Source organism: Prionailurus viverrinus, chromosome C2 (assembly GCF_022837055.1).
Source record: "Prionailurus viverrinus isolate Anna chromosome C2, UM_Priviv_1.0, whole genome shotgun sequence".
Lineage (NCBI taxonomy): Eukaryota > Metazoa > Chordata > Mammalia > Carnivora > Felidae > Prionailurus > Prionailurus viverrinus.
The window spans coordinates 90,336,629-90,363,107 of NC_062569.1; the positions used below are offsets into that span (position 1 = coordinate 90,336,629).

The window sequence follows — 26,479 nt, forward strand, 5'->3', positions numbered from 1 at the left end:
TAGGTGGCTGGCCTTTGTTCTCAGGGCAGCAGGGCAGCATCCAGACCAGATCCCTGGTGGCCATGTCAGCCCCGGTGTCTTATGACAGGCCACCTCCCTTCTCTGAGCTGACATAAAATGAGGACACCACCTGCCCTCCCTCTGAGGATGTTGAGGGTGACACCGAACCAGCTGCGATCATCTTTCTGAACCCTCAAGTGCTGGACTCTGCAAAGCATTGTTGTGACGATGTCACAACAGAGAGGCGGCTGTTAATGCCCTTCCAGACATCTGTCTGGTTAAATGGGAGTGCCCTAGTTTGGAGGATGGTTCTCATTTTAGTTATGGTCAGATTGAGTGTACCCAACCAAAAAGATGGGTTAGGAAAGGCAAAAATTAAAAAAAATTATTTATTTTTATACTTATTATAAATATACTTATTATACATTTTGCATGTTGCTTCTTTTAATCATCTAAAAACCCAGCAGTGCTTATCATGTATTATACACTTATCAACACTGTATCGTCATCAGGAACTGATGATAACTGGGGTGCCTGGGTGGCTCAGTCGATTAAGCATCCGACTTCAGCTCAGGTCATGATCTCACGGTTTGTGGGTCTGAGCCCTGTATTGGGCTCTGTGCTAACAGCTCGGAGCCTGGAGCTTGCTTCGGATTCTGTGTGTCCCTCTCTCTCTGCCCCTCCCCTGCTCACACTCTCTCTCTCTCTGACCCTCAAAAATAAATAAGCGTTAAAAAAAAATAAAAGAAAAAACTGATGATAACTGTGGGTCAGGGGGCTCGCTTCAGATCACACAGCTGGAGCTAGGAGTTCAGAGCACCAGTTTCCCTCTGTCTTATTTTATCTAAATCTGTGCAAGAGTGAGCATAAACTGATGCACAGTGCACAGGCCACAGTGAGAACAATCTGGCTTTGGAATTAAATGAAATACACACGCCTGGCTCTTTTTACCTGGCTGGCCCTTGCTTTGCTTTAGCTTTCCTCCCCTGGCCAGGGTCTAGGTCGTAAGTCAGCAGGTAAGACGTCTGTCCTTGTGGAGGGTTCACCACTGGAGAAGCCTGGCTCCCTTGGAAGAGATGGCCTCCAGAGCACCTGGTCTTACCACCAGAAGGCCTGGGTATGAGCTCTAGGTCGGCCTGTAACTGGCCCCGTGACCTTGAGCATGCCCTGGCCTCTCTATCAGTGAAGTGGGGTGGCGGTATTGGGACTGGGGCTTCAGGGTTCTAGTGAGGGCTGCTTTTCTTGGGCTGCATACAGAAAACTACTTGCCCCAGAACTGAGATCCTCACTGGCTCCTTAGTCCCAGTGCGGAGTGTGTGTGTAGGGAGGCTTGGTTGGTTTCTCACCCTGAGAAGAACTTGGGGCGATTGAATGCTAGGGATGACTCAGCCATTCACTAGCCTAGATTCAGTTACACTGGTCCCATGTGAGCCCAGACTGCAGGTCTGAGGCCAGGTTCATTCTGCACACTTACTTCCAATCACTTCTGTCTGCCCTCCGTCCAGGCTCAGGGCCTGGGGAAGACAGAGCAGGTCTTCCTGGGACCATGGCGGCATGGGACTCAGTGTCTCCTAGGCCAGGCACCCACAAAACACTCATCCACTCATGTCTCTCCTGGAGGGGGTGCAGCCAGGTTGTTCTCTAATTATTTTACCTCTATCCCAGGAGAGTTTTAAGCAATACATTTGTATTCCTAACAGTATTTGCCTCGGGTCATGTAAAAATGAGTCTGTGATCCTTGGGTGAGGGCCCCATCTGTGTTCCTTTGTAGCTGATAATCCACAAGTAGTGGAGCCCAGGTGAGTAAGTGTGAGTCAACACGCGTGTCAGCCTCACACAGAAGGTCTCATTGGTGTTGAATAGTCATACAAAGTATGTTCACATGTTATCTCTTTAAAACTCCCTAAGTCCCAGGATTATACTGTCATTACCTTAAATACAGGGGAGGACGTTGAGCTTCAGAGAGAGGCCCCGGCTTCAGACCCTACATTTCCCATGGCTTTCAGAGCACCAGTAAGCTGCTGCGTGGAAGGCAGTGGCCAGGCTACCCTCACAGGAGAGGGAGGCACAGATCTACTTTTAGTCCCCACTGGCTGAGACCTATAAGGTGTGGGCCAGGAAACTTGGCAGGGGGAAGACCAGAGAGAGGGTGGGGGCCAAGGAAGAGCCACCACTGGCTCGAAGGAGTTTTTGATGTTCCCGCGGCCCATAGGAATGCCCATCTACATGGACCTCTGAAGCTGGGGGCTGGCTGAGGCAGCAGAGAAGCAGGAATGGGGGGAATCTGGACAGGCAAAAACATTTTGTCCTCAAGCCTCAGTCTGTGCAGGACAGGAAATTCCTCAACTCTCCCGAGGCAGGCTGCTTTCCTGGCCACTGTAGCCCAGCCAGCGAGACGAGATCTCTACACTTTGAATACTGGACCTCCCTGAGCCCAGTCCCGGGGCCTCATGTCAAAGGCAAGCCTACCTTGTCTGCCCCTCTGTCAAAGGCAGCGATGTTGGGGGCTGGGGTGAAGGAAGCAGTGGGGACCTGAGAGCACATCCTCTGGTCACAGAACATCGGGTTGCCCTGCCTCAACTGCCCCTGTGCTCTGGCTTCATAACCTTCACAATGCACCTGCCTTGGGGGAAGTTTTCCTTCAGCATCCTGAGCCTTCTCACCCTCTCCCCTCCTCATTCCCAGAGGCTGTGCCAGGAGAGCTCTGCAGTGGGCTGTATTCTGTTTTTAGTGCCAAAAGAGAAAAATTTGGTGGCAAATTTGGAATTCGGCTTTTCTCAGGCATATAAGGCACCTTGGAGATGTATCCCCGTGGCTATGGGCTTCCTGAAAATCTGATATAGGTGGCCCTTGCTAATAAGAACCCAAAATACCTCAGTCCCTTTCCCCCAAAACTTATAGTTTAAGATAGAGATATCATAGCCCCTTCCCTCCTTCTCCCTGCCCCCACCAAAAAACAAAAACAAAAAAGCTACAGAATTATTGAAGCCACCTGGTTCACAAGGCAAAGGGCAAGATCAGAGACTGAGCAGCCGTGAGCTTGTCCTGCACCAGAACTATTCTGTGTGGGAAGCTGACACCAGCAGCTCAGCCACTTTGCCGCCCCTTCCCCTCCTGCTCACATGAGGCAGGTCAAAGCCCAGCCTGGGGAGTATTCCAAGAATAACAGAAAGCCTGTTTATTAACCCTTTTTCCCAGAGAACTGAACAGGAGTGAGTGGGCCAGCCCTGAACCCAGAGAGTTGTTCTAGTTTTTATCTTTGGCTAGCTAGTGTACTTCCTCCCTCCCTCAGAGACTTTCTTCCCCAGTTTTTACTAATATTGATGTACAATGAATTGCATGTATTCGTGGTGTTTAATTTGAAACCTTCACCCATGAAACCTTCACCACAATCTTAAGAAATGAACATCTCCATCAACCCCAAATGCTTCCTTGTGCCCCTTTACCATCTATCCCCATAAGCCCCAGGCAATCACTGACCTGCTTGCTGTCACTATATTTTGCATTTGCTAGACTTTTATATAAATGGAATCATCCAGTATGTGCTCTTTCTTTGGCTTCCTTTATTCAATGTCATTTTTATGAGATTTGTCTCTGTTGTAGTGTCTATTGTTAGTCTGTTTCTTTTTTATTTTTTTAATGTTTATTTTGAGAGAGAGAGAGAGAGAGAGAGACAGAGCGTGAGTGGGGGAGGGGCAGAGAGAGAGGGAGACACAGAATCTGAAGCAGGTTCCAGGCTCTGAGCTATCAGCACAAAGCCTGAGGCAGGGCTCGAACCCACGAACCACGAGGTCATGACCTGAGCCGAAGTTGGATGCTTAACTGACCGAGCCACCTAGGCGCCCCTAGTCTGTTTCTTTTTATTACTGAGTAGTATTCCACTGCATAAATATAGCACACTTTTTTTATTCATTCACTTGTTGATGGACATTTGGGTTGTTTCTAGTTAGGGTCATTAGGAATAACCCTGCAATGAATATTTGTATACAAATCTTTGTCTGGATATGTGCTTTCATTTCTCCTGTGTAAATACCTGGGGGTAGAATGACCGGATGGTGTGGTAAATGCATGTTTCGCTTTTTAAGAAACTGCCAAGCTGCTTTCAGAAGGGTCTGTACCACGCGTGGTACAGCAGTGTGTGGGATGTCCCGGAGCTCCACACCCTCGCCAACACCAGTGCTTGAGATGGTCAGTCTTTTTCATTTGGGTCACTCTCATGAGCGGAGCATCTTTGGCTTTCTTGAGGTGTTTAAAATCTCCTGGGATGGCAGTAGAGTGTCACACAGCCATAGAAAACGACAGGGAAGCTCTTTACTTCTGCTTTATGAGAGGCATCAAGGTGTATTGTTAAATGAAAAGCTGTCCATAGTGTGTATAGTGTGCTATCGTTTCCTTAAGAGAAGAAACTGGAAGAGTATATTTATTTGCTCCTTTGTGTTATATACATAGACTGTCTCTGGCAAGATGAACAAGAAACTGAAAATTGGCTGCCTCTGGGCAGAGGTGCCTGACAGCCAGAGGTCAGGGATAGAAGGGAGACCTCACATACTCTGGACTTTTTAAATTTTGTGCATGTAAGTGTATTACTTATTCAAAAAAGTGAGTGAAATTTAAGAAAAAAAAAAAAACCCTCAAATGCCAGTTATTGAAATTCTCAGGAACCAGAGTCCACATAGGGCGTGGCCCTGTGGAGGCCCCGCCTTCCCCTTGCTCTCAGGCAAGAGCTCCGGCATGCCAGGTAGAGAAACAGGCTCTCATTGTTCCTACTGATCTCCAGCAACTCCCCATACTCCTTATCTGTTAGCAGTCTGCCTTTAGCTGGAGCCTGAGCCTCAACACAGTCATTTGCCCAGCAGCCATTTAGTCTGTGTTTGTTGAGTGAATAAATGACTGTTCACCCCACATTCTATTGTCTGCCACACAGAAAAGAAGAGCGACAGGAAGAGTGGGTATCTTCTGCCCGCGGCTCCCAGCAAGCCCGTCGCACCCCTCTTCCTGCAGGGCCTCTCTGACCTCAAAGTCATGGACGGAAGCCAGGTCACCATGACAGTCCAGGTATCAGGTCTGTGTCTGCATCTCTCTCCTTGGGGTGTATGTGAGAACAGGTGTGGTTGCAGCATGGACATTGCTCCCCATCGTCCCACCGAGATCTTTGACCCACCAGAAAGTCAGCATGGCACAGTCAGTCAGTGGACCCAGAGAAGTGGAGCCTGTTCTGCTTCCTCTGGGCAGGATTTTCTAGATTCACGGTTAATTCAGGGTGGCCCAGGGGAAGAAAATGACCACAGCCAGCAGGGTGGGGATTCAAGGGAAGACATAATGGGGCCAATGTAGCTGGAAGATTTTGAACACTGATTTTGAACACAGCTGATGTGAGAACTTCCCAGTTCTGGGAGATGGTCTTTGTTGCTGTATTTAAGTTTAAAGTGAGAAGATAGAGCAGAGGTCCTTCTAAAACCAGGGTAGGGTGACAAGAGCATGTGACCAGCAGCCCATTGTGAGCTGTCACAGTCCTTGCTAGAGGCCAGCAGGAGAAGCCTGGGGACTCTACTGGCACAGGCTTTCTAAACAGACTTGTGCCCAAGTGCATCCGGAGTTTCCTGTTCATTGCTGACCACTGGTCAGTCCCTCTGACAGCCTAGAGGTCGTCCTCCTGGGGTGTGGTTGCTCCTGAGATGCAGAAGTAATAAAGATGAGGTGTGTAAGAACCAATGGGCTCCCCCTTTCAGGGATCCCCAATGAACCCCCTCCTGCTCCTGCAGGCCTGAGGCAGTCCCATGACAGTCCCAGGCCAAGGGCGGGCTGCCTCCCCTGTGCATACTCCTCGAGCTGACAGAAATCAGAGGTGTTCTGCACCTGGCCTCCATACCCGTGCTGGCTAACCCATCAGAGACAGATGGCGGTCTCCTCTGTCCTTGAGACAGACTGACACCACACAGCCTCCCTCGGCAGCCATTCCCGGGGGCCGTGCTCCTCGGAAGCAGAGCATAATGCTACCGCAGGGGAAACCCCCACAGGGGGCCCTTGTTTTATGACCCACCAAATTGCTAGAACCTACCCAGGAAAGTAGGCTGGTAAAACTGAAAATGCTCTGCACCCTGAGCTGTGCTTGGAAACCCGTACGAGCTGGTGCCCGTTTCTACCCTCAGACGACATTTGTGTGGTAGCAAAATGGAATGCTAACTGACTTTTCCTTGTGGTGAAAATGGACAGAGGAGCTACTGCGAAGTCACCATCGTATTGTGTGTGCACTGGGGGTGGAGGCGGGGACAGGATATGCATTCGCTGCACACCCAGTGAGCCAGTTACTACTCAGTATTACCAAGCAATTTGAATTCTGATTTTTTTCACTTCTGATCCTTTCTAGTTTCTGCAAATCTGTTGTTAAATAATTATAATGAACATGCATTGACCACTTTCCTTGTGCCAGATGCTATTCTCATCTGCTATTCTAGTGGGCTGCTCTGTGAGACCGTATTAATTTATTCAGTCCTCCCAACAAACCTTTAAGGAAGACATGGTTAGGATGTTTTGTAGATGGGAGACTGAGGCATGGAGAGGTTAGCATTTAGTACAGTGTCACAGGATTAAGTGCAAAGCTGCCACATGGCCCAGGGAAGCACCTTCCTGACAAGTCCACCTGCCCTATCTGCCTATGCAGGGAATCCGCCCCCCGAGGTCATCTGGTTTCACAATGGGAATGAGATCCAGGAGTCCGAAGACTTCCACTTTGAACAAAGAGGGACTCGGCACAGCCTTTGTATCCAGGAAGTGTTCCCGGAGGACACGGGCACTTACACCTGTGAAGCCTGGAACAGCGCTGGAGAGGTCCGCACCCAGGCAGTGCTCATGGTGCAAGGTGTGGCTGCTGGGCTGACCAGGGTGGAGGAAGGCAGGGGTGGGAAATAGGTGGGAAATAGGGAATAGACCATTGTGGTCTCTCCATAGGCAATTTGGAGGTGAGGAAACCACGTGAGCTTACTTTGTTTCCCCTGCAGTCCCTGTGCCCCTTTGGTCCCATTCCAGCCCCAGAGGCCAGCTTCCCACCTTTGTCTTGGGGTCTGGCTGAGGGGAGCCACTGTTCCCTGCCTTCTGAAGTCCCTTCCCTCTCTGAGTTACTGGTGACAAGCTGCATCGAGTGCCAGGAGAAAAATCTTGTGATACATTTAACAGCTGGATAGTGATAGCTTTTCCCCCCTTTACTGAAGTATAGTTAACACACAATGCTACATTAGTGTAGTGATAGCTTTTGAGGTGACTTATGGCCTATTAGAGTCCTTGCCTTTAGAGAACCTTTATTTAAGAAGAGAGACAAGGTAAGGACACATAAAGCAAGAACAACTGTTAATTACACACATCTCATTGTAGATCATTAGCACCTAGCCCAGTGCACCTGTACCTTCTGGGCTACCTCCCCTTGCTTTGGATATACAAACTCATGTCAATATGATCCTCAGAGAACATAACCATGACAGATTTACCACGAGAAGGATGTGCTGTAACTGTACATCCAGTGAAAGTGATTTCTGGACATGCTGTTATTGGGGTAACGTGCAATTTTCGACCACCACCACGGAAAGCTGAGTAGATGCTGTCTGCTGAAAGCCCTTCCTCTCTAATCCAAACCTTTGCCAACTTCCAGAGCCTCAGGATGGCACCCAGCCCTGGTTCATCAGCAAGCCCCGCTCAGTGACAGCCTCCCTGGGCCAAAGTGTCCTCATCTCCTGTGCCATAGCTGGAGACCCCTTCCCTACCGTGCACTGGCTCCGAGATGGCAAGGCCCTCTCCAAAGACACTGGCCACTTCGAGGTGCTGCAGAATGAGGACGTGTTCACGCTGGTTCTAAAGAATGTGCAGGCCTGGCATGCCGGCCAGTACGAGATCCTGCTCAAGTGAGTCTGCGTGTCCTGCCGACCTCCTTTAGCCCACTAACCCCCAGATCCCTACCTCCTGTCAAAGTCTCCACCCGGGACTGGGAATCCAGCAGAAACCTGAAATAATGTGGAGCTGGGCTTCCAGGTAAAGAGAGGCCTTGGTGCTGCCAACAAGCTTTCCTTTTTCCACTAAATGCAAAGGTGCTCATTGAGAACCTTCCCCACTGAGCTCAGTTGCCCAGAGTCCTCTGTCTTATTACATCCCAGCTTTTGTTCTCTCATTATGTGGTATGTGGAGAATATGAAGGAGGAAAGAACTGATTAAAATCGGAAAGGCAGCAGGATAGAGGGAATGTATTAGTTGTCTATTGCTGTGTAACAAATTACCCCAAAATCGAGCAGCTTAAAACAAGTTATTGTCTCACACTTTCTATGGGTTGGGAACTGGAAGCTGCTTTGTGGGATGATTTCTACATCATGTGCCTTGCACATCCCACATCATTTTGCAGTGAACATGTTGACAGGGACTGTAGTGTCTGAAGGCTTGACTGAGGCTGGAGGATCCACTTCTAAAATGGCTCACTCACAGGACTAGGGGCCCTGAGGCTTCTGCTCTTTGCCATGTGGACCTCTCCCTGGGACTGCTTGAGTGTCTTCATGACACGGAAGCTGGCTTCCACAGACCTAGTGATCCATGGGAGGGAACAAGTTGGAACCTGCAGTGTCTTTTGTGATCTACCCTTGGAGGTCACACACCGTTACCTCCGCCACATTCTGTTTGTTAGAAGTCACTAAGTGCAGCCCAAGAGGGTTCCATCTCTTGGAGAGAGGAATGTCAAAGAATCTGTAGACATTTAAAGCCACTACAGGCAGGTTAACCTTGCCCATTCCTTTTTTTCTCCTGTTTAAGGTCTTTCTAGGTTACAGGGGAAGGTAAAGCTCCATGAAGACACACTGCTTTGCTCCCAGTGCCTAGAACAGTGCTGCCCAGAGCCAGCAGTTAGTGTCTGTTAAATGAAAGTGATCCAGAAATGTTCTTTTACCTTGAAAGACTCTAACTCTTAAAATTCCATGCCAGCCGTGGGCTAATGGAGACCGAATGCCAGCCCCTAGGGTTGATGTGAGCAGAAGAAGAGTGCTCGTCTGCACCTCAACCCTGAAAACAGAAGGTTATGCCACATGCCAAAGATGTTTGGTCCTGCCTTAGCTCGGGTGCCTGGCCACTTTGTAAGGAGCTTGCTCTCCTAAGTACTGAGTGTACCATGTCCAAGGCTCTGAGCTACAGAGAGACTCTGTAGCTACATTTCAAAGCTACTGGCATGACAGAGCATTATTCCTATAAAAATAACAAAACCCAGTTTGTGCCTCACTTCTTGGGTCCTTGCTGGGCATGCGCTTTATGCTTGTATCAGCTAGCTTTTGCTGCATAATAAACTAGTCCAATATTGAGTGGCTTTATAAAAATAGTTATCTGTTATTTCTTTGGATTTTCTAGGAAGTTCAGCTTAGCTGGGCAAGGCTTAGCGAATCTCAGCTGAGTTAATGGAGTGTCTGTGGTCAGTTGCTGACATGGTTGTGGGCTGCCTGGTCATCCTGTTGCCATCAGCAGTATGCACAGAAGACACCAACAGCCTTTGCCTTGCACCCAAACCAGTTATCAGGAAGGCAAATCTGCTTCCAGAATAGGAAGAAGATACTGTCTTCCTCCCGCAGGCCAGTACAAATAATGGAAACTGATGACGTGTGAGACCAGAGCTTGTCTGCATGGAAGGAGTAGTGCTGCGGGACAATACTCACATTAATCAAGCCAAACATCCTAGAAGAGATGAGCTTTTTGTGGGATTCTGAGGACAGTAGGCTGAGATTTAGCAAATGAGTAAAGGCTTGGCTGTTAAGGGCATGTTGAAGAGGCTGAACAAGAAAGGGTAGGGAAGAGCAAAGCAAGGGCTGTGGGAAGTCTGCCAGCCCAGAGTGGAGGGTTGCACTGGGAGGTCGGCAAGCAGACTGTCTGGGCCCAGCTGGGGATAGTCATAAAACTTAGACTGTCCCAGCTGGAAGGGACTTCAGAAGTTATCTAGCCGACTCATCGTTTAATAATGGGGGAAACTGAGGTCTCAGGGTCACAGACTTGCTCACGGCCACCCAAAGACAAGTAGCAGAGCCCAGATTGGAACCCTCATCGCTGTCTTTTAATCAGATTCTCTTCCATTCCTTGTTTCTCTCAAGTGCATGAGAACTTAGGGAATCCGGGAGGTTGCGCTGGGGTCCACATCCACACAGCCCTTGTCCCATGCCCCTCCCCAAAGTCCAGCCTCTTCATTCCTTTGGGAAGCTGTTGCCCTGCCTTGGCTTTGTCCCCGGCTGGGGAGTATGTGCCAGGTCACCAGGGGCCCCATCCCCTCCAGCTTTTCTCATGCTGGCAGAAATCAGACCTAGACCCAGGACAGAATGCCTTTCAAAGAGGGAGACCCGATGGCTGGGATGCAGGGGGGTGGGTGACGTGACAGCTCCTATCTATCCCTGCTCATGCTGCGGGATAGGTGTGGCTAGATGGGTTCTGCCTCCCCTTCCTTAGCTCTTATCTCCTGAACTAAAAGAGGAAGTGTCAAAAAGTTCCAAATTTCAGCTGAAATTTTTGAAAGATTGAGACTTGCCAGGAAATTAGTTCTTTAAACTAATTTTGCCTATAAAATTCATTCCAGGCAAGGGTGATTCAGAGTGGGACAGGGTCCAGAGTGGGCTTCTTATTCAGGGTTTGGGAGGTTGGCAAAAAGAGTTTTGCTAGTTTGTGAAAGGTGCAGCCTGTGAGGTCATAGCCCCATACCTGCTGTGGCAGCAGCTGGGCTAGGCATAAGGCCTCATCCTCAGCCCCAGGCCTGACTTTATAACTGAGTATGTAGATGCAAACACCAAAGATGGCCTCAAGAGGCTGTTTGGCTGGTTATATTTTCTGGTGTGTGGGTCCCAGGCCACAGGCCTTTCTGACCTTTGTAGACTCTGAACGAACACATGACTTTCTTAAAGGCCTCGCAGAGATTTAAGTTTATGGCTGCAGAAATGGTGACCCCCCAGGTCACCCCAAGGGATGAACCACTTAGTGGGGCAGCCATGGTATCCCACGTTTACCTCAGTCTGCCCCTCAGACTTCTCCAGGTGCTTCAGGGTGAGGCCTGTGGACAGGTCTAGCAATAGGCTACCTGTGCTCCCTTCTTAAGGGCGGGTAATGGAAAACAACAGAAGCCCTTACCAGCTTCCCCATGGGAGACAGAGCTTACTCCAGCTCCAGGGACTGGGAACTCCACCATATAAAGCCTCTGAAAGGTATGGCTGGGCTAAAGCATAGCCATCTGATCAGGGTCTACTCCTGATTTTTGCATCCGGGCTGTGTTGTGCCTGTGGCAAGAAGAAACTCAGCTGAGGCAATGTTGGAAAGTGCTACTGGGAAAACACGGTCCTTGGCCATCCTGTCCTGCTGCTCCTCACCAACGTTGGGCCCCACACCCTGCGCTTGAAAGAAAAGTGGGGGAAAGAACAGCCTAATACTGACCAGCAGCCTGGCAGAAGTGGGGTGCCAGGGGGCTGGGCCTCACCCACAAATGACCTCTCATGTTTATGCTACAGGTTGATCCAAAGCCCCATGAGCCCTTCTGTGCTGAGTGCTCAGGATGTTCTGAGGGCCTCTTAGCCTTCCCAGGGCCAGGTACTAAGGAGGCACCTGATTGCTATTTGTTGAGCAAAGGAACACCCTTGAGCCTTCAAACTGTTTGGACAGGAGGCCCCCAGAACCTTGAATCTGGGCCCCCTGAGAGCCTGAGCATCAAGGAAGGTGACCAGGAGGGGACCCCAATAGATGAGAGGAGAGTTGGAGGACAGCACAGATCAACCGATCCTTGTTTCAAATGGGTCTTCGTGCCTGGGAGTGAGCAGCACCCCCTGTTTCCCCTGCATATCATCTGCCATGCCACGGGCCTCCCGAGTCTGATCAGGACCTGGCCCTCCACTGGGAGGGAGGCCAGGCAAAGCGAGGTAGATACCCACATACATCAGCAGAGCTGAATGAACGCATGCTCAGATGTCTGTGCACGTGGGGATGACTGTGTTTGTACACCTGTTCCCGGACACAGACCTGCAGGTGCAGGTGTACACCAGGTAAGATCCCATGTATGTGTGTATCCATGCGTGTGGTCGATATGTACATACACACAGAGACATGAGTAGACTTGTACTGACAAGCACTGGGGCAGAGTGGGAAGGTTACAGATCCTGGATTCAGGTAGACACGGGTGTCCATCCCTTTTTCTGCTATTTTTAGGCAAATTATTTAATCTTTCTAAGCCTTATTGTTATTTTTAAAAATAAAAATAAAATAAAATAAAATAAAAACCTAATCGGTGAGATAGATTATGTAAGGAACCTGTCACAGAACTTGGCACTCATCTGTGGTGGGATCTGAGGTACACGTCGGACCATGAAGTGCTAATAAGATGGCCATGCAGGGGGCATGAGTGGGAGACCATGGGAGTCCCAGCACTGCCTCATATAAACTCCTGAGCCTCCTTTCCTTACCTTTCAAATAGGCATACTAGTGCTCCATACCTCACTGGGATGCTATAGGCACAAGAAGGTAATGGTTGTGAATGAAAGCTGGAGGTCACTATATAAAATGGGAGGTTATCACCTTGAAGAGTCACCCTTGGCTCTCAGTCCTGCTTACCCCCACCCTCGCCCCTTGCCCCCACCCCGCCTGAGCAACGTTGGCTGGTCAGAGCTCAGAACCGCCAGCAGATGGCAGCCTTGTGGGGTTGGAGAGCTGATGGGCTCCAAGTCCCTGCAGCACCCAAGCATGGTACAGCCCCTCCCTGAGCAGAGGAGCCTCAACTTAAAAGGATGCTGAAGTTCAAAAAACATTTAAAAAAAATTTTTTTTATGTTATTTATTTCTGAGACTGAGGGAGACAGAGCATGAGTGGGGAGGGGCAGAGAGAGAGGGAGACATAGCATCTGAAGCAGGCTCCAGGCTCTGAGCTGTCAGCACAGAGCCCGACGCGGGGCTCGAACTCACAAACCGTGAGATCATGACCTGAGCCGAAGTTGGTCACTCAACTGACTGAGCCACCCAGGCACCCCTCAAAAAAACTTTTTTTATGTTTATTTATTTTTGAGAGAGACAGAACGTGAGCAGGGGAGGGACAAAGAGAGAGGGAGACACAGAATCTAAAGCAGGGTCCAGGCTCTGAGCTGTCAGCATAGAGCCTGAGGCAGGGCTCGAACTCACACGAACTGTGAGATCGTGACCTGAGCCAACGGCAGAAACTTAACCAACTGAGCCACCCAGGCACCCCACTAAAGTTTTCATTGTGGGTTGAGGAATCCAGAGCTCTCCCTACCGGAAGGAAGGAGAGAAAGGGCCATCCACACAGGAAGACACCTGTTTGGTTTTTAATTCAGAAAGTTCTGATCTGAGGGCATTGGCTGATGCGTGGGGATTGGAAGGTGTTTTCATTTTGCGAGCAGGAGAGGGGAAGTAGCAGCTGGAGGGCGGGGAGGAAGGACACTGCAGAGAGGACATAACCATCTCTGTATTGAGGGAGCGTGAAGTCAGACTCAGGGTCACTGCCCAGGGCTGCACAGTCTAGATTAAGCAGCTCCATCACACCCTAGCAGGTTTAGACTTTAGTTTTCTTTTATTTATTGAGTGATTGTATTATTTTTGTAATATACTTACAGAAAAGTATTCCTACTTCTGGATATCTGTCTAAGCTGTTGTTCAGATTTTTTTTCCTTTTTATACAAGAGCTGGGGGGAAAAGGGTGACCAAAGAGGAGAAGGTCCCTGCCGTAAATCTAGGCTTGTGTGGGCATGTGGGGTCACAGCTAAGCCCTTGACTCCCTGTTCCCTGGAGCAAGCCAGCCAGCCTTTGGCCAAGTTCCTGCTTACCCTGTCCTCCTCACAGCCCTCGGCTGAGCAGGCCCTTGGCTCAGAGAGCCTCTTGATCTGTATTGATCTCTCGAATTCTTCAGGAACCGGGTTGGCGAATGCAGTTGCCAGGTGTCACTGATGCTACAGAGCAGCCCTACCAGAGTCCCCCTGCGGTGAGTGCCCCCAGGAGGTGCCTGGCCAGGCCCCATGCCACCACCCACCCACCTTTCTCCTGGCCCCTGCAGGCCCAGCCCAGCAGCCCCAGATTATTCGTATCCTCTAGCTGAGGCTGCTGAGCCAAGAGGGAGAGATTGGAAGGGGAATGAGGGAGGGAAAGCAGGGGAGGAGGGGGGGGAATTATTATTTTTTTTTTTTTTGCACACACCCTTATAAGGCTACTGAAGTCATTACCGATGTAACAAACCAAGTAAGCAAGCAAGAGCCTCTCACCAATGTTCCCTTCTATAAACACAGCCTGGCCAGCCCCAACCTCCCCTTCTCCCTCCCCTTTACCCTCCCTCCCTCAGGGATTTGCTCTCCCCTGACGTTTTGTTCTTACCCGGCCCCTTTTCCTCTTGCTACTTTCCTTTTTTCCCTTCACTGGTTGCAGGGGGAGGGAGCCTGCCAGCTGTGAGGGCCTCTGTGGCCGGGGAGCCAGTGCTGATGGTGGTGGCGGTGACCGCTATGGGACCCTGAGGCCCGGCTGGCCAGCAAGAGGGCAGGGTTGGCCGGAGGAGGAAGACAGTGAGGACGTGCGGGGAGTGCTGAAGAGACGCGTGGAGACCCGGCAGCACACGGAGGAGGCCATCCGCCAGCAGGAGGTGGAACAGCTGGACTTCCGTGACCTCCTAGGGAAGAAGGTGAGCACCAAGAGCGTGTCAGAAGAGCACCTAAAGGAGATCCCAGCCGAGCAGATGGATTTCCGCGCCAACCTGCAACGGCAAGTGAAGCCAAAGACTGTGTCAGAGGAAGAGAGGAAGGTGCATAGCCCTCAGCAGGTAGACTTCCGCTCGGTTCTGGCCAAGAAGGGGACTCCTAAGACCCCGGTCCCTGAGAAGGCACCGCTTCCGAAACCCGCCACCCCAGATTTCCGCTCGGTGTTAGGCAGCAAGAAAAAATTACCAGCAGAGAATGGTAGCAACAATGCCGAGGCCTTGAATGCCAAGGCAGCAGAAAGTCCAAAGGCTGTGGGCAATGCCCAGGCTTTAGGGTCCCTGAAACCCTCAGGCAATGCCAAGCCTGCTGAGACCCTAAAACCTCTGGGCAACGTCAAGCCTGCTGAGTCCCCCAAACCCGTGGATAACGCCAAGCTTGCTGAGACGCTGAAACCCTTGAGTAATGCCAAGCCTGCTGAGACCCCAAAACCTGTGAGCAACACCAAGCCTGTCGAGACCCCGAAATCCGTGAGCACCACCAAGCCTGCTGAGACCCCAAAATCCATGGGCAACGCCAAGCCTGCTGAGACCCCGAAATCCGTGGGTAACGCCAAGCCTGCTGAGACTCCGAAATCCATTAGTGCCACCAAGCCTGCTGAGACCCCGAAATCCATGGGCAATGCCAAGCCAGCTGAGACCCCGAAATCCATGGGCAACGCCAAGCCGGCTGAGACCCCGAAATCCGTGGGCAACGCCAAGCCGGCTGAGACCCCGAAATCCGTGGGCAACGCCAAGCCGGCTGAGACCGGAAAAACAGCTGGGAAGGAAGAACTCAAGAAGGAGGTTAAGAATGATGTGAACTGCAAGAGGGGGCATGCAGGAGCCACAGATAATGAAAACAGATCAGAGAGCCATGGGACAGCCCCAACCTTCAAGGAGAAGCTACAAGATGTCCACGTGATGGAGGGCCAGAAGCTGCTACTCCAGTGTCAGGTGTCCTCTGACCCCCCCGCCACCATCACCTGGACGCTGAATGGAAAGACACTCAAGACCACCAAGTTTATCGTCCTCTCCCAAGAAGGTAACAAGGGCGAGGGCTGGGAAGAAGGGGGCTCTGTACCAGGGCCACTGCAGGCTCATGGAGCCTTGGGCCTGTTGACTGCCATTTGCAGCCCAGAGTCTGGGCTGGAATGCCCAGCCTCTGTGCCCCCTCGCTGACAAGACAGCCGCCCTGCTCAGGGCCCTCGGGCACACACTCCGTCTCTGGGTGGTGAGAGGTGGGTGGCTGGTCCTGTGGCACATGCCCAAGTCCTGGCGTCTGTCTGGCAGAGCTGCCTCAGGGCAGCCCCAGCCGTGGCTCTTCAGAGCTGCCCTGGGCCTGAGCTCGTGCCCCACAGCTCTGGTGTGGAGAGGGCTGTGTGCGTGGATGTGACGGGACCCTGGGGCTGGAGCCCACCAGTGGCTCTGATCTGAGAGCTGCTTTTGCAGCAGCAGTTTGGATTAGGAGAAGGGTGTGCACTGACGGGGTGGCACAGGACTATGGTTTGGGGTCAACAACAACTTAAGACTTGATAACATTGTGGGTTTGCAGGGCTCTGTCGGAGAAGCCAAAAACCCCAAACAGCCCCTACGGCACACACTCCTGGGCGGACAGAGCCACTCGCTTCCTAATTTGGATGAGACTTTTGTTTGCTGGTATTTCACATTCTTGGGTTATGGGGAGAGAGGGGGGGCACTAAATCCTGACATCTGGGGCCTTTCATGGTCTGGAATTCTGAGATGGGTCAGTTTATACCTAGAGAAGAGATGGGGGTGAGAGGGACATTTTCCCTGGACCCTCAATTTGGTTTGAAATGTTTCAGCCAAGCATCTCAAGGCTGTAGGGGAGCTCCGAGTCCAGCAGACTTCCCACACCCCACTCTGGTGGCCAGCGCTGGAACAGAGCCCGGCCCGAGCTTAAGGCTGATGCTGGTGGCTCAGACAGAACAGGGCACAATGCTCCCCAGGAAATAGCATTTTACCCTTAAGAGGTAGAGGGTGGCAGCCAAGCAGAGGCCCAGGTGGACAGGTCCTATGAGTCCTGATCCACTGAGATGTCACAAACAACCCCAACTGCGCTGCTCCCCTTTCTGTCCTCTGACTGCACACTCCTCTCCCCTCCCCCACTGCCCCCTTCATCAGGCTTCTTCCTTCCTCATGAAAGGCGAATGGAGGAGCATTTGGAGAAAGCAGTATCCCTCTCAGCCCACAGTAAAATTTCTCTCTTTATCATGTAACTCAGTCAGCAAATCTGGAGCAGCTGAGCGTTTTGAATCTAAGTGCTAAAAGAGTAAAGGGGAAGTTGACCAGGAGAGAGAAAGTGTTTTATTTTCTGCCGCTGTGTTGATAGGAGAATGTTTTTATGTGGTTATCTCCAGATTGGCAGGGTCCTTGGGAAGGCATCTCATCCACACACACACACCCCCAACCTTGCCTCTGCTAGTCCAGCCTGCCTGTGGTCCACACACAGGTGGGCATGGGGGAATCACCACAGTGAGGTGAGATGTCCAGGGGAGTGGATGTCACAGCTGTCCCTGTCACCCCTGTGGGCCCCTCCCAATTGGAAAGCCTTTGGTAGAACTGATCTGAAACCCTGACTGGGAACATTTCCCAGGCTACCCTGTGGTGATCTCTCCAGGAAGGATGGAAGGTGGGTAGCCACCCACCCTTGGGACATGTGCGGTCACACAGGCCCGCACAACGTGAGGCCCATGGCCACACCAGCCTCAGGGAAGCCAGTGTTCAGATAGCTGAGGGCAGTGCCCAAAGGAGACCTGTGTGGAACCTGCAGCGTCCCTAATAGCAGCTTATATACAGCCCTCTCTACTGAGCAGTGTAAGCAGACCTCAGCTCTGGTCTCAAAAACACGCCTGAGCCATTAGACCCTGGCTGCTCGTGTCCAGAGGGTCTTGAGCATGTGGTATCGCCTGTCACTGAGCATTAAAGGGTGTAGAGACCCAGCTACTCCGGTATCACCTCCCATAGAAACCACCTCAAAGGGACAGTTTAGGTCCAAATCAGAGGAAGAAGAAATGATTAAAAGAAGGCCAGCACAAGGAGTGGATAGAGAAGGTCTAAGGGAGGTGGATAGGAAGGGGTTGTAGAGACAGCCCCAAGTCCAACTTTTAAAAATATTCTAAATATTTGTAATTCTCCTTTGAAAACTTAAGAATAGCTTGCACACACTGAACAAACACCATGTGCCAGACACTGCTCTAGGCATCTTATGCTTTTCACTCTTTTAATCCTGCCCGTTTCCAGAAGTGAGGTGTCCTGCCCGAGATTGCACAACAGGTTAGTGACAGAGCTGGGATTTGAAGGTAGGCAGCTGAGTTCAGGCGCCTAGACCTCCATGCCGTCTTACCTCATAGTTAACTCTTGTTAGGAGTCAGCACACTGGTACAGCTGAGAAACCTTTCATGATGCACTCACCCAGAGCGTTGTCCGTCAGGAGAAAATACTAATGGCTATTTACTCCTCGACACTGTCAGTAGTTGTCAAGAGGCTGCAAGACTGGCGGTGCCCTCTAGGCTTGCCAGGTTTCTGGCGTTTTCCCTGCAGTGGAGGAAGCAGACCTTGACATGGGCCTGTCTGCCTTGCCACGGTAGGGAGAGTGCCTGGTCTTAAAAATACCATCCCCATTTTTCGGTCCGTCCCTTCTCTAGAGCTTCTCCCTCTATGTCTTCAAGAGCCTGGGTTAGACACAGACCGCAGGAAGAAAGCCTGTCTTCAAGCCTTATCAGTGACCACTTCAGCAGGCCCCACTGCAGGGAGCAGGGCACTCTGGGAGGTGTGAGTGGATCTGTTCTCCATAGATCTGGAAAGAGGGGGCACACACTCACAGTGATAAAACTATTCCAGCCAAGTGCTGAAGTTGAGCTAGTAGGTATAGAAGAAGGAGCTGAGTGCTGGGGCCACAGGAAAGGCTGGTGCTGAATGAGCTGGGCCAGGACCCATGGCAGGCAAAGGAGGGGAGGTATGGGCTTCTCAGGCAGGGGCTCTGGCAGCAGCAAAGGTAGGTCTGCTCACAGCATGGGCTCAGCTGGAGAGGAAGGCATGTCCCATGCCATCCTATATCATGCTGAAGAGCTCAGTCCTCAAGGCAGTAGGGAGCCATGTAAGAATGTGGAATGAGGAGCAGTGCACACAAAGCTAGGGTAAGGGTTTAGGGGTTTTGATTGACTCCCTACCCAAAGACAAGTAAGGAGCCTACTGAAGAGGTCAGGGAGAAAGGTGGCAAGGCTTGGGCTAATATAATAAGGCAGCCATGGCACAGACAGGAAACAACCAGTTCAAGAAGCAAGGACAGAATTAATAGATCCTGTTGCCTGGCTTGGGAGCAGGGGGCAGATAAAGAAGAGGAAGGAGTGGAAGACCACTGTGTGCCAGTGTCTGGGTGACTGGGGTCACATTTCTACTGACATTGATGGAAATAAGGAAGCTGGTGGTTTGAGGTGGTCTGGGGGTGAAGGTGGAGGGAGTGGCTAAGGGGGTCTCCCTGTCCTTTGCACCCCACTCTGCATCCTCTCTGCCCCCCACCTCACTGGCTTGGAATCCTTCTTCCTTCACTGCTCTGAATCCTGTGCTGTTGTCATCTAAGATCAAAATTTGCTTCCTCTAGGTCTTGCCAGACCATTGTCACCAGCCTTTGGCCACGAGAGACTCCTCGTGGAGTACGGTCCGCACATACATCTACACCCTACTGCTGTGTTTACAGGTTTCAGGGGGCTTCTCTGAACTCCTGTGGCTTGGATAGGGCTCATAGCCTCCAGGCCCCCTAAAAACAGGGTTTTGTTCCCCCCATTTAGCACCAAGGAGAGAAGAGGTGTGTAATGAGTCGGCTGGCATTGACTGCTAATTCTTGAAGGGACATGTAGAGGCACCCTTCCCCTCCCTGCATCCCCCAGAGCTGCCAGGCAGATGGTGGCCACTTATGGTGGCTGGGCCTGGCCTCCAGGCCTGTGGAGGGATGACACCAGGCCCTTTCAGGCCTGCAGCCGTGCTCCTCAGGCTTTGGCCTTGGCTGAGGACTCGGAGGGATGGCCAGTGAGCCAAGGGGAGCTCTAGACTGCTCCCGAGAAGTGTTTTCATCTTTATGCCCTGTTTCCTGTCCCCAGGCCAGGCTTCTTTCCCTGGCAAACATGTCTCCTAGGCTAATACGAGAATTTATTTTTGTTGCCGTTGTCAACTGATGATTCGTTTTTAATCACCTTTAATGTGAGATCTTGCAAAGGCTTTTTAAAAAACCTATGTGAATTCATCGTACAAAACACTAGGATTTATGCATCCTAGTGCATAAATGCAATATGCAAGGCAATATTGTTATATGCATAATCCATTTGAAGAACTCTGATATAGGAATTTTTTCCTTTCAGAAACTATCTTATCTTTTTCAATGGTAGGTTATATTTGACTAAATGTTCATGACTTTCTCTTGCATAGATCCTCCCAGATCACCTGCTACAGAAATGTGCCTTGGTCATCTCAGATGGCAATTTTTTTTTTCTTTTTTATTGTGACTACATTCCAGTCTCAGGAAAAAGATTCCTAATAGACACAGTCACTGCCCTCCAAGAATTAGTGTGGGAGACAGACGTGTTTCAGCAGTGGCCTTGGAAGACATGCTCTGATAAAGAGAAACTCGGGGCACAGAAGAGGTCTGTCTGTGGCTGGGGATGCTTATGGGTGATAGGGAAGGCACTGTCCTCAAGGAGGTGATCTGGAGCTGAGTTGCACTGTCCAGACGTTCTAGGGGACCAGGGTGGGGAGGCACTGCCCACTGAGGGTATCCTCAGAGCACAGCCTCTAGGGCTTTGGGTCACCCCCTCTCACCCTGCACAACCCCCCCCCCCCCCGCCCCGGCCTCCCCTCTCGTCACACACTTGGAGCAAGATGGGAGACCTCAGACTCCATGGCCATGAGGGGCTCTCCCAGGGACAGTTCTAGCTGAGCCATTTATTGGATCCTTGGTTCTGTGGTGACTGCTACCATCCCCCTCACCTCCCTCAAAATTCCCCACCAGGCTGAGGCTTCTCAGGGGGAAAAAAAAAACTCTGGGAAACGGTTTTTCTTCTGGAGGTCAGGAATAAGCTGTCCCACAGGAAATACCAGATTCTTCAATCTGGGCTAGCCGGGCCTCCAGGCCTGCCTGGGGGCCCTCCCCCAGCCCACGCAAGCACAAGCACATGGCCAGGGGTCCAGGCTTTGGGAGGCTTGACGAGCTGCCTGTTCTGCTACTTTCCCTGGTGAGGGGTTGAGGGCTGTGGTCTGACCGCCCCAACTTCTCCTGGTGGTCTCACCAATGTCTTTGCACTTTGTGCCATTTGGGCTTAAGGCTGAAAGCAGTGAGGGGACTGAAGCTGAAGCACAGTCAGGGATCCAAGCAGGATATGTACTGGGAGTGGGGTGTCTGCTCCCAGAGCCTTAGCTTCAGACTGAAGGGAAGTGACAAAAGGGGGTGTGTTTCCTCTAAGCCTCAAATCAGGATGCCAGAGGTCATCTTAGCAGCCCCCTGCCCTCTCGGATGAGTGGAAGGTCCTCTCTAGAGAGGACAGTCACCCTCAATCCCAGATTCCTGTGCCTCACGGTCTCACTCTCATGAGAGTGAGTCCAACCTGAGCCCTTTCTGTTGCAGTTTCTGCAAATTCTGTCTCCTAACTACAGTGAGAAGAGATCCTGATCCCTTGCCCTCCCCTGTGGGAGAATGTAGGGAGGCCTTTCCTGAGAGGTAAGGTCTATATGAATAGGAGGGAGGTGGTCCGGAGGACTAAGGTTTCCTTGTTCAGACATAAGCCAGGTGCCAAGAAGCAAAGAGAACTGTTAAATGCCTCTGCCTTCCTTTCTAGCCTTAGTGAGGTTCTCTGAATACCCTTGTATTCATTGCTCTCAAGTCTGTGCCTCTGCCTAATGGGGGTGAGGGTACTTTTTGAGATCAAAGACCCTTTGGGAGCAGTGCCTGTTGACCTCCCTTCTGGCCATGTTGCCCCGCACATACGCCTGGGATGCACACAGTTCTGTCCACGCAGGGCCGGTGGCTTATACTGAGCAATTAGCAGGGGGAGTGGAGTAGCAAGAGCCAGTGGCTCCAGGCAGCAGGATGCACGTGGCCCTGGCTCTGTCCTCCTCTTTTTTGTAATGACTGCCGCCCTGACAACAGGGCAGCTTTGGGCAGGACGCCATGCTGTTGACTTGTTTGTGTGTCTGAAGGCAGGAACTACAGTGCCACTGCCCTCCTGCCTGGCCCAGCAGTCCCAGCCCTCAGCTGGCCTCTCCCCACATCCTGAGGGAAATCCCCCAAGGGGGGAACTCCAGGGAAGTAGCTCACTCTGGGGTGAGAGAGCTAGGGTGGGCAGGGACCAGACCCCCGATTCCTGTGTGTGCCCAGCCTGGCTTCTCCTTTCCCTAACCAGGCCAGAAGAGGTTGCTGGGGTGGAGAGACTCTACCCCTCTCTGAGGTCACCAAAAGACCTTGCACTGAAGGGAGATGCCCCAAAGTGCCCCTCTCCCAGCCCAGTGCCCCTCGTTGGCCGTGCTTCTCAGCTCAGATACTATTCCTGAGAAGATAGCTCCAGGGTCCCAGGCTATAGTTCCCTCCTTCTCCCAGCAGACCTTCCCACAGGTCAGTGTTCCTGCTCAACAGGGACCCCTGCCTCTCTCACCCACCTCTTTGTTCAGGACTCCCTTTTCTAAGATTCCTAGAATAAATAATTGCTATATGCTGGGCGGAGCCTCCTCACCTGCCACTGTTCCTAACATGGGTCTATAAACCTGTGCCTGGCTACTACTTATCTCTCTTGGTGACATGCCAGGGTGCAGGTCCAGGGTCCCTCTGCTCCTTCTATTGTATTGGATGCTCTCCAAAAGCTGATATTATTTTGCTCTCTTCTTCTGTGCCTTTCCATTATGTCCCTATAAGAGAGCTTGCTGGAATTTGGGAAGAGGGTACCAGGAGGAAATATACTTAGGGATCAGTTATTTTGGACCTGGCTTATCAGAAAAAACTACCCTGACCCTTGGTAGGGAGAGAAGGTTGGTTCCCACAGGACGTCTGACTTCTGGGCTCCCAGTGGCTATCCATGTGAATAACATTCACCTGCCATGTCCCAGGTCCCAGGGCAGGTATTGGGCTTATATTGGGTCCACTCAGTGGTTCTTCCTCTTCCTTCCTAGGTTCACTGTGCTCTGTCTCCATCGAGAAGGCATTGCCCGAGGACAGAGGCGTATACAAGTGCATAGCCAAGAATGGCGCCGGCCAGGCTGAGTGCTCCTGCCAAGTCACCGTGGATGGTAGGTCGTGCCCACCCATCACTGCCACACAAAGTAGTCCCACTTCTCAGCCCTTCCCTGGCCAACCATACCTAAACAGAACTGCATCCAAGACTGCCATCCCTACCCGAGGCATTTGTTTTGTGGGTATCAAGCCATCTTTTGCACAAAATGAGCCAGAAAGGAAAATGGCAGCTCTACTTGATGGCCCTATGTGACCTTGCAGCCCTGCCCCTGGCTGAGAGGAGGGGCCACTCACCTTATTGTCCCCGCCCTGTCCCCAGTCCCAGATGCAGAAGCTTGCTGAGCGGGGAAACCAGGCACTGGGCTGGAGGAGAAAAGACACACCCACAGGAAAATGACTACATAGTATTTTACAAGCTGCAGCAGACAAGTGTCAGTGCTGGCAGGTCAGACCCTTGGTGAGGTGAGGACGGAGTAGAGCGGGGTCCATGTGGGGATACTTCCCTGAGGAGGTGAGTTGGGGCTGCATCTTTGGGTAGAGGGGAGAAGCCCACCTCTGCAAGAAGAGAAAGTAATTGTAATACAGCAGAGGGAGAGGAAGAAATGTGGGGGCAGAGGGCTGCCTGGTCTGAGTGGAGTTTCATTTTTTTTTTTAATGTTTATTTATTTTTGAAAAAGAGAGAGAAAGAGAGAGGGCACAAGCGGGGAGGAGCAGAGAGAGAGGGACACACAGAATCCGAAACAGGCATCAGGTTCCAGGCCATCAGCACAGAGCCCGACATGGGGCTGCATCCCATGAACCGAGAGATCATGACCTGAGCCAAAGTTGGACCCTTAACCTCCTGAGCCACTCCGCGCCCTCTGAGTGGAGTTTCTGAGTGAGGAAAGGGGGAGGCCAAGCTGTGAGGGGTTGAGATTTATCCTAAAGCAGGCTGTGTGTTTGTGACTCTTCTTTCTCTCTTCTTTGTGAAGTTTAGAATTAGAGCCTTAGAAGTAGAACAGACCTTGGGATGATCTAGGCAACCACCCTCATTTTGAAGAGTAGAAAACCAGGGCCACTGAGAAGGAACATGCCCTACATGAGGTTTCCTGGTCTGTTGAGGGCCAAGCTAGAGCCAGAATGCTGTAGTGGGATTCACAATCCAGAGTGCTTTCTTCTTTTTTGATACTTGCCTGGAACTGTCTGAAAAGGTTGTGTGGGGGAAATAATTTCTTGCTCTTGAAATGCCTGGTTAGTAACTCTTAGTGACACGTGAAAAACTGGTGTCCAAATAAGGCAACTCAAAGACCAACTTTGTTGCTCTTCTGACTCCTGAATATGATCACTTGGGTTATAAAGTCCTGACCTGTTTCCCTGCCATTCCACAAGATGTAGAACCTTTGTCCCCATTCTCGCCTTTATAATCTGATTTCCTGATCATAAACACTGAGATCCGTGATATATTAGGAATGGAAGAAAAGAAAGTCTTTTTTCTTTTTTTTTTAAGAAAAAAGAGCATTGAGGTGGCTCAGTCAGTTAGGTGTCTGACTTTAGCTCAGGTCATGATCTCACAGTTGTGGGTTCGAGCCCCACTTCAGGCTCTGTGCTGACGGCTCAGAGCCTGGAGCCTGCTTCAGGTTCTGTGTCTCCCTCTCTCTCTGCCCCTCCCCTGCTCATGTCTCTGTCTCTCTCTCTCTTTCTCTCAAAAGTAAATAAACATTAAAAAAAATTTTTTTTTAACTTTAAAAAAAAATAATAAAAGAAAAAAGAACGCTGAAAAGTTAAAAAACATATACACACAATGGCAAAACAACTTAAATTGTCAATAGCCGGCAGTAAAGCTGAAATGGAAGACTATTGTGTGTGTGTCTCCCTGGAGGAGTTCTGTGAATGTATCTGTCACTGGGGCTCTGGGTCGAAGGAGTGGATTTGATGGGTCAGTTCAGAGCCGGGCTTGAACCCATGTTTTGAGGCTCTGGGTAGAGGGGCTGCTGCCGCCAGGTACTCTGTGGTGTGTGACCTGGGCTGTCACCTACCCAGGTCACATTTCCTGCTGCTTTCCCTATAGGTGTGCAGTTTACAAAAAAAAAAAAAAAAAAAGTGTTTCTGGGAACTTGACTCCAAACAGCCCACACTTGAGACCCATGCTAGACCCAACCAATCTAGAAGGAAGCCCCGCCTGCTAATAGCTGCTTTGGGGTTCCCTGGATTCTTTGGGTCCTATTTACAGGGCTAGCTGAAGGCGGGACAGCAATTTATTCTCCTTATCTGCGAAATGTCAGCACCTTTTTGAGAAACAGCAAATGTTTTATTTTGAAAACCAAACTTTGTTTTCAAAATAAAAATTTCTTTTTCCCTGTAGAATACATTTGGGTTTTTTTTTTTTTTTTCTTTTTTAAGGTTTGGGGAATTCATTCAGCAACATATGGGACTTTTTTACCCATAAGTTGGCTTCCTTCTACTAGATTCCCTTGTACTCTCTGCTAATCTTTTTTTTTTTTTTTTTTTTTTTTTTTTTTAATGTTTTATTCTTGGGAGAGAGAGAAAGAGAAAGACAGAGAATGAGCAGGGAGGGGCAGAGTGAGAGAGGGACACAGAATCCGAAGCAGGCTCCAGGCTCTGAGTTGTCAGGCGCCACAGAGCCCGATGTGGGGCTCCTCGGAGCCACCCAGGATCCCCACTCTCCACTAATCTTGATCACCATTAGTTATCTCTAGTTTGGCCTCAGGGCTGCCGACTAAGATCTGGGTCTTAGGAGAAGTGCTAGCAAAGAGGTCAAAGGGAGACCAGCTGAGATAACAGGACTCTCAGTTAATTGGTTTTGTTTTTCAAAGAGAAAAAGGGCAGCCCCTTCACACCCACTCTTTTCCCTGTTGCTAGACTTGGAGATATATTAGTGTCCTGCGAGTGGGTGGCCTTCCTGCCACATGGAGTTTTATTTCTCAGTCATGAGCCACCTCTTCACAAAGAACTGCAGTTTCCCTAACTGCTCCCCTGCCACCTTGCCTCACCGTTTCCCCTCCTGTGCTCCCCTCAGCCCAGCTGCTTTCCTGTCCTCTTTCCATCCCCTGGTGCTCCCGGCTCTCCCCAAGGCAGTGGTACCTAACTGAAAGATCCCAGGGGGTCCATGGACTCTTTGAAATTATAGGCAGAATTTTGTGTGCTTTTAAATCAGAGCATTTTTCTGAAGAGAGCACCCATGGTTTTTAATCAAACTTGCCCTAAGAAGGGACTGTTACTGAATTTGCAAGTTCGTTCATTGCGTGGGGTCTCCTGATTTCTCTCTCCATCTGCAGCTGCCTGCTTAACCTCCCGATAGGACTGTGTCCCTCCTTCCCAAGGGGCAGTGAGGTTCCTCTCCACTATAGCTCATGCTGACATGAGCTGGCCCTACCCCCTGACAGTCACTAGCTATCAGTCACACAGCCTGTGCCAAACACCGTGAAGACTATGTATCTGTGGCCAATATAAGGATATATTTCAGGACCTCATGAAAATGACTTTGGCTCATTGGCCACTCTGTATTAGCCACATTCCTGTTTTTTCCCACTTAGAGTAAAGACA

At 50.7% G+C, this 26,479-nt stretch overlaps 1 protein-coding gene across 6 annotated transcripts in view; it reads left to right on the top strand.

Annotated features, from left to right (window-relative positions):
* The window catches only part of MYLK (myosin light chain kinase), a 229,635-nt gene that overhangs the window by 112,638 nt on the left and 90,518 nt on the right, over positions 1–26,479 (top strand). For all 6 annotated transcript variants that reach the window (XM_047874662.1, XM_047874663.1, XM_047874666.1 and 3 more), the window contains 6 exons: positions 4,925–5,062; positions 6,662–6,859; positions 7,643–7,892; positions 13,894–13,965; positions 14,403–15,748; positions 22,876–22,992. In XM_047874662.1, the coding sequence (XP_047730618.1) occupies positions 4,925–5,062; positions 6,662–6,859; positions 7,643–7,892; positions 13,894–13,965; positions 14,403–15,748; positions 22,876–22,992 (2,121 nt within the window). The remainder of the gene's footprint in view (positions 1–4,924; positions 5,063–6,661; positions 6,860–7,642; positions 7,893–13,893; positions 13,966–14,402; positions 15,749–22,875; positions 22,993–26,479) is intronic.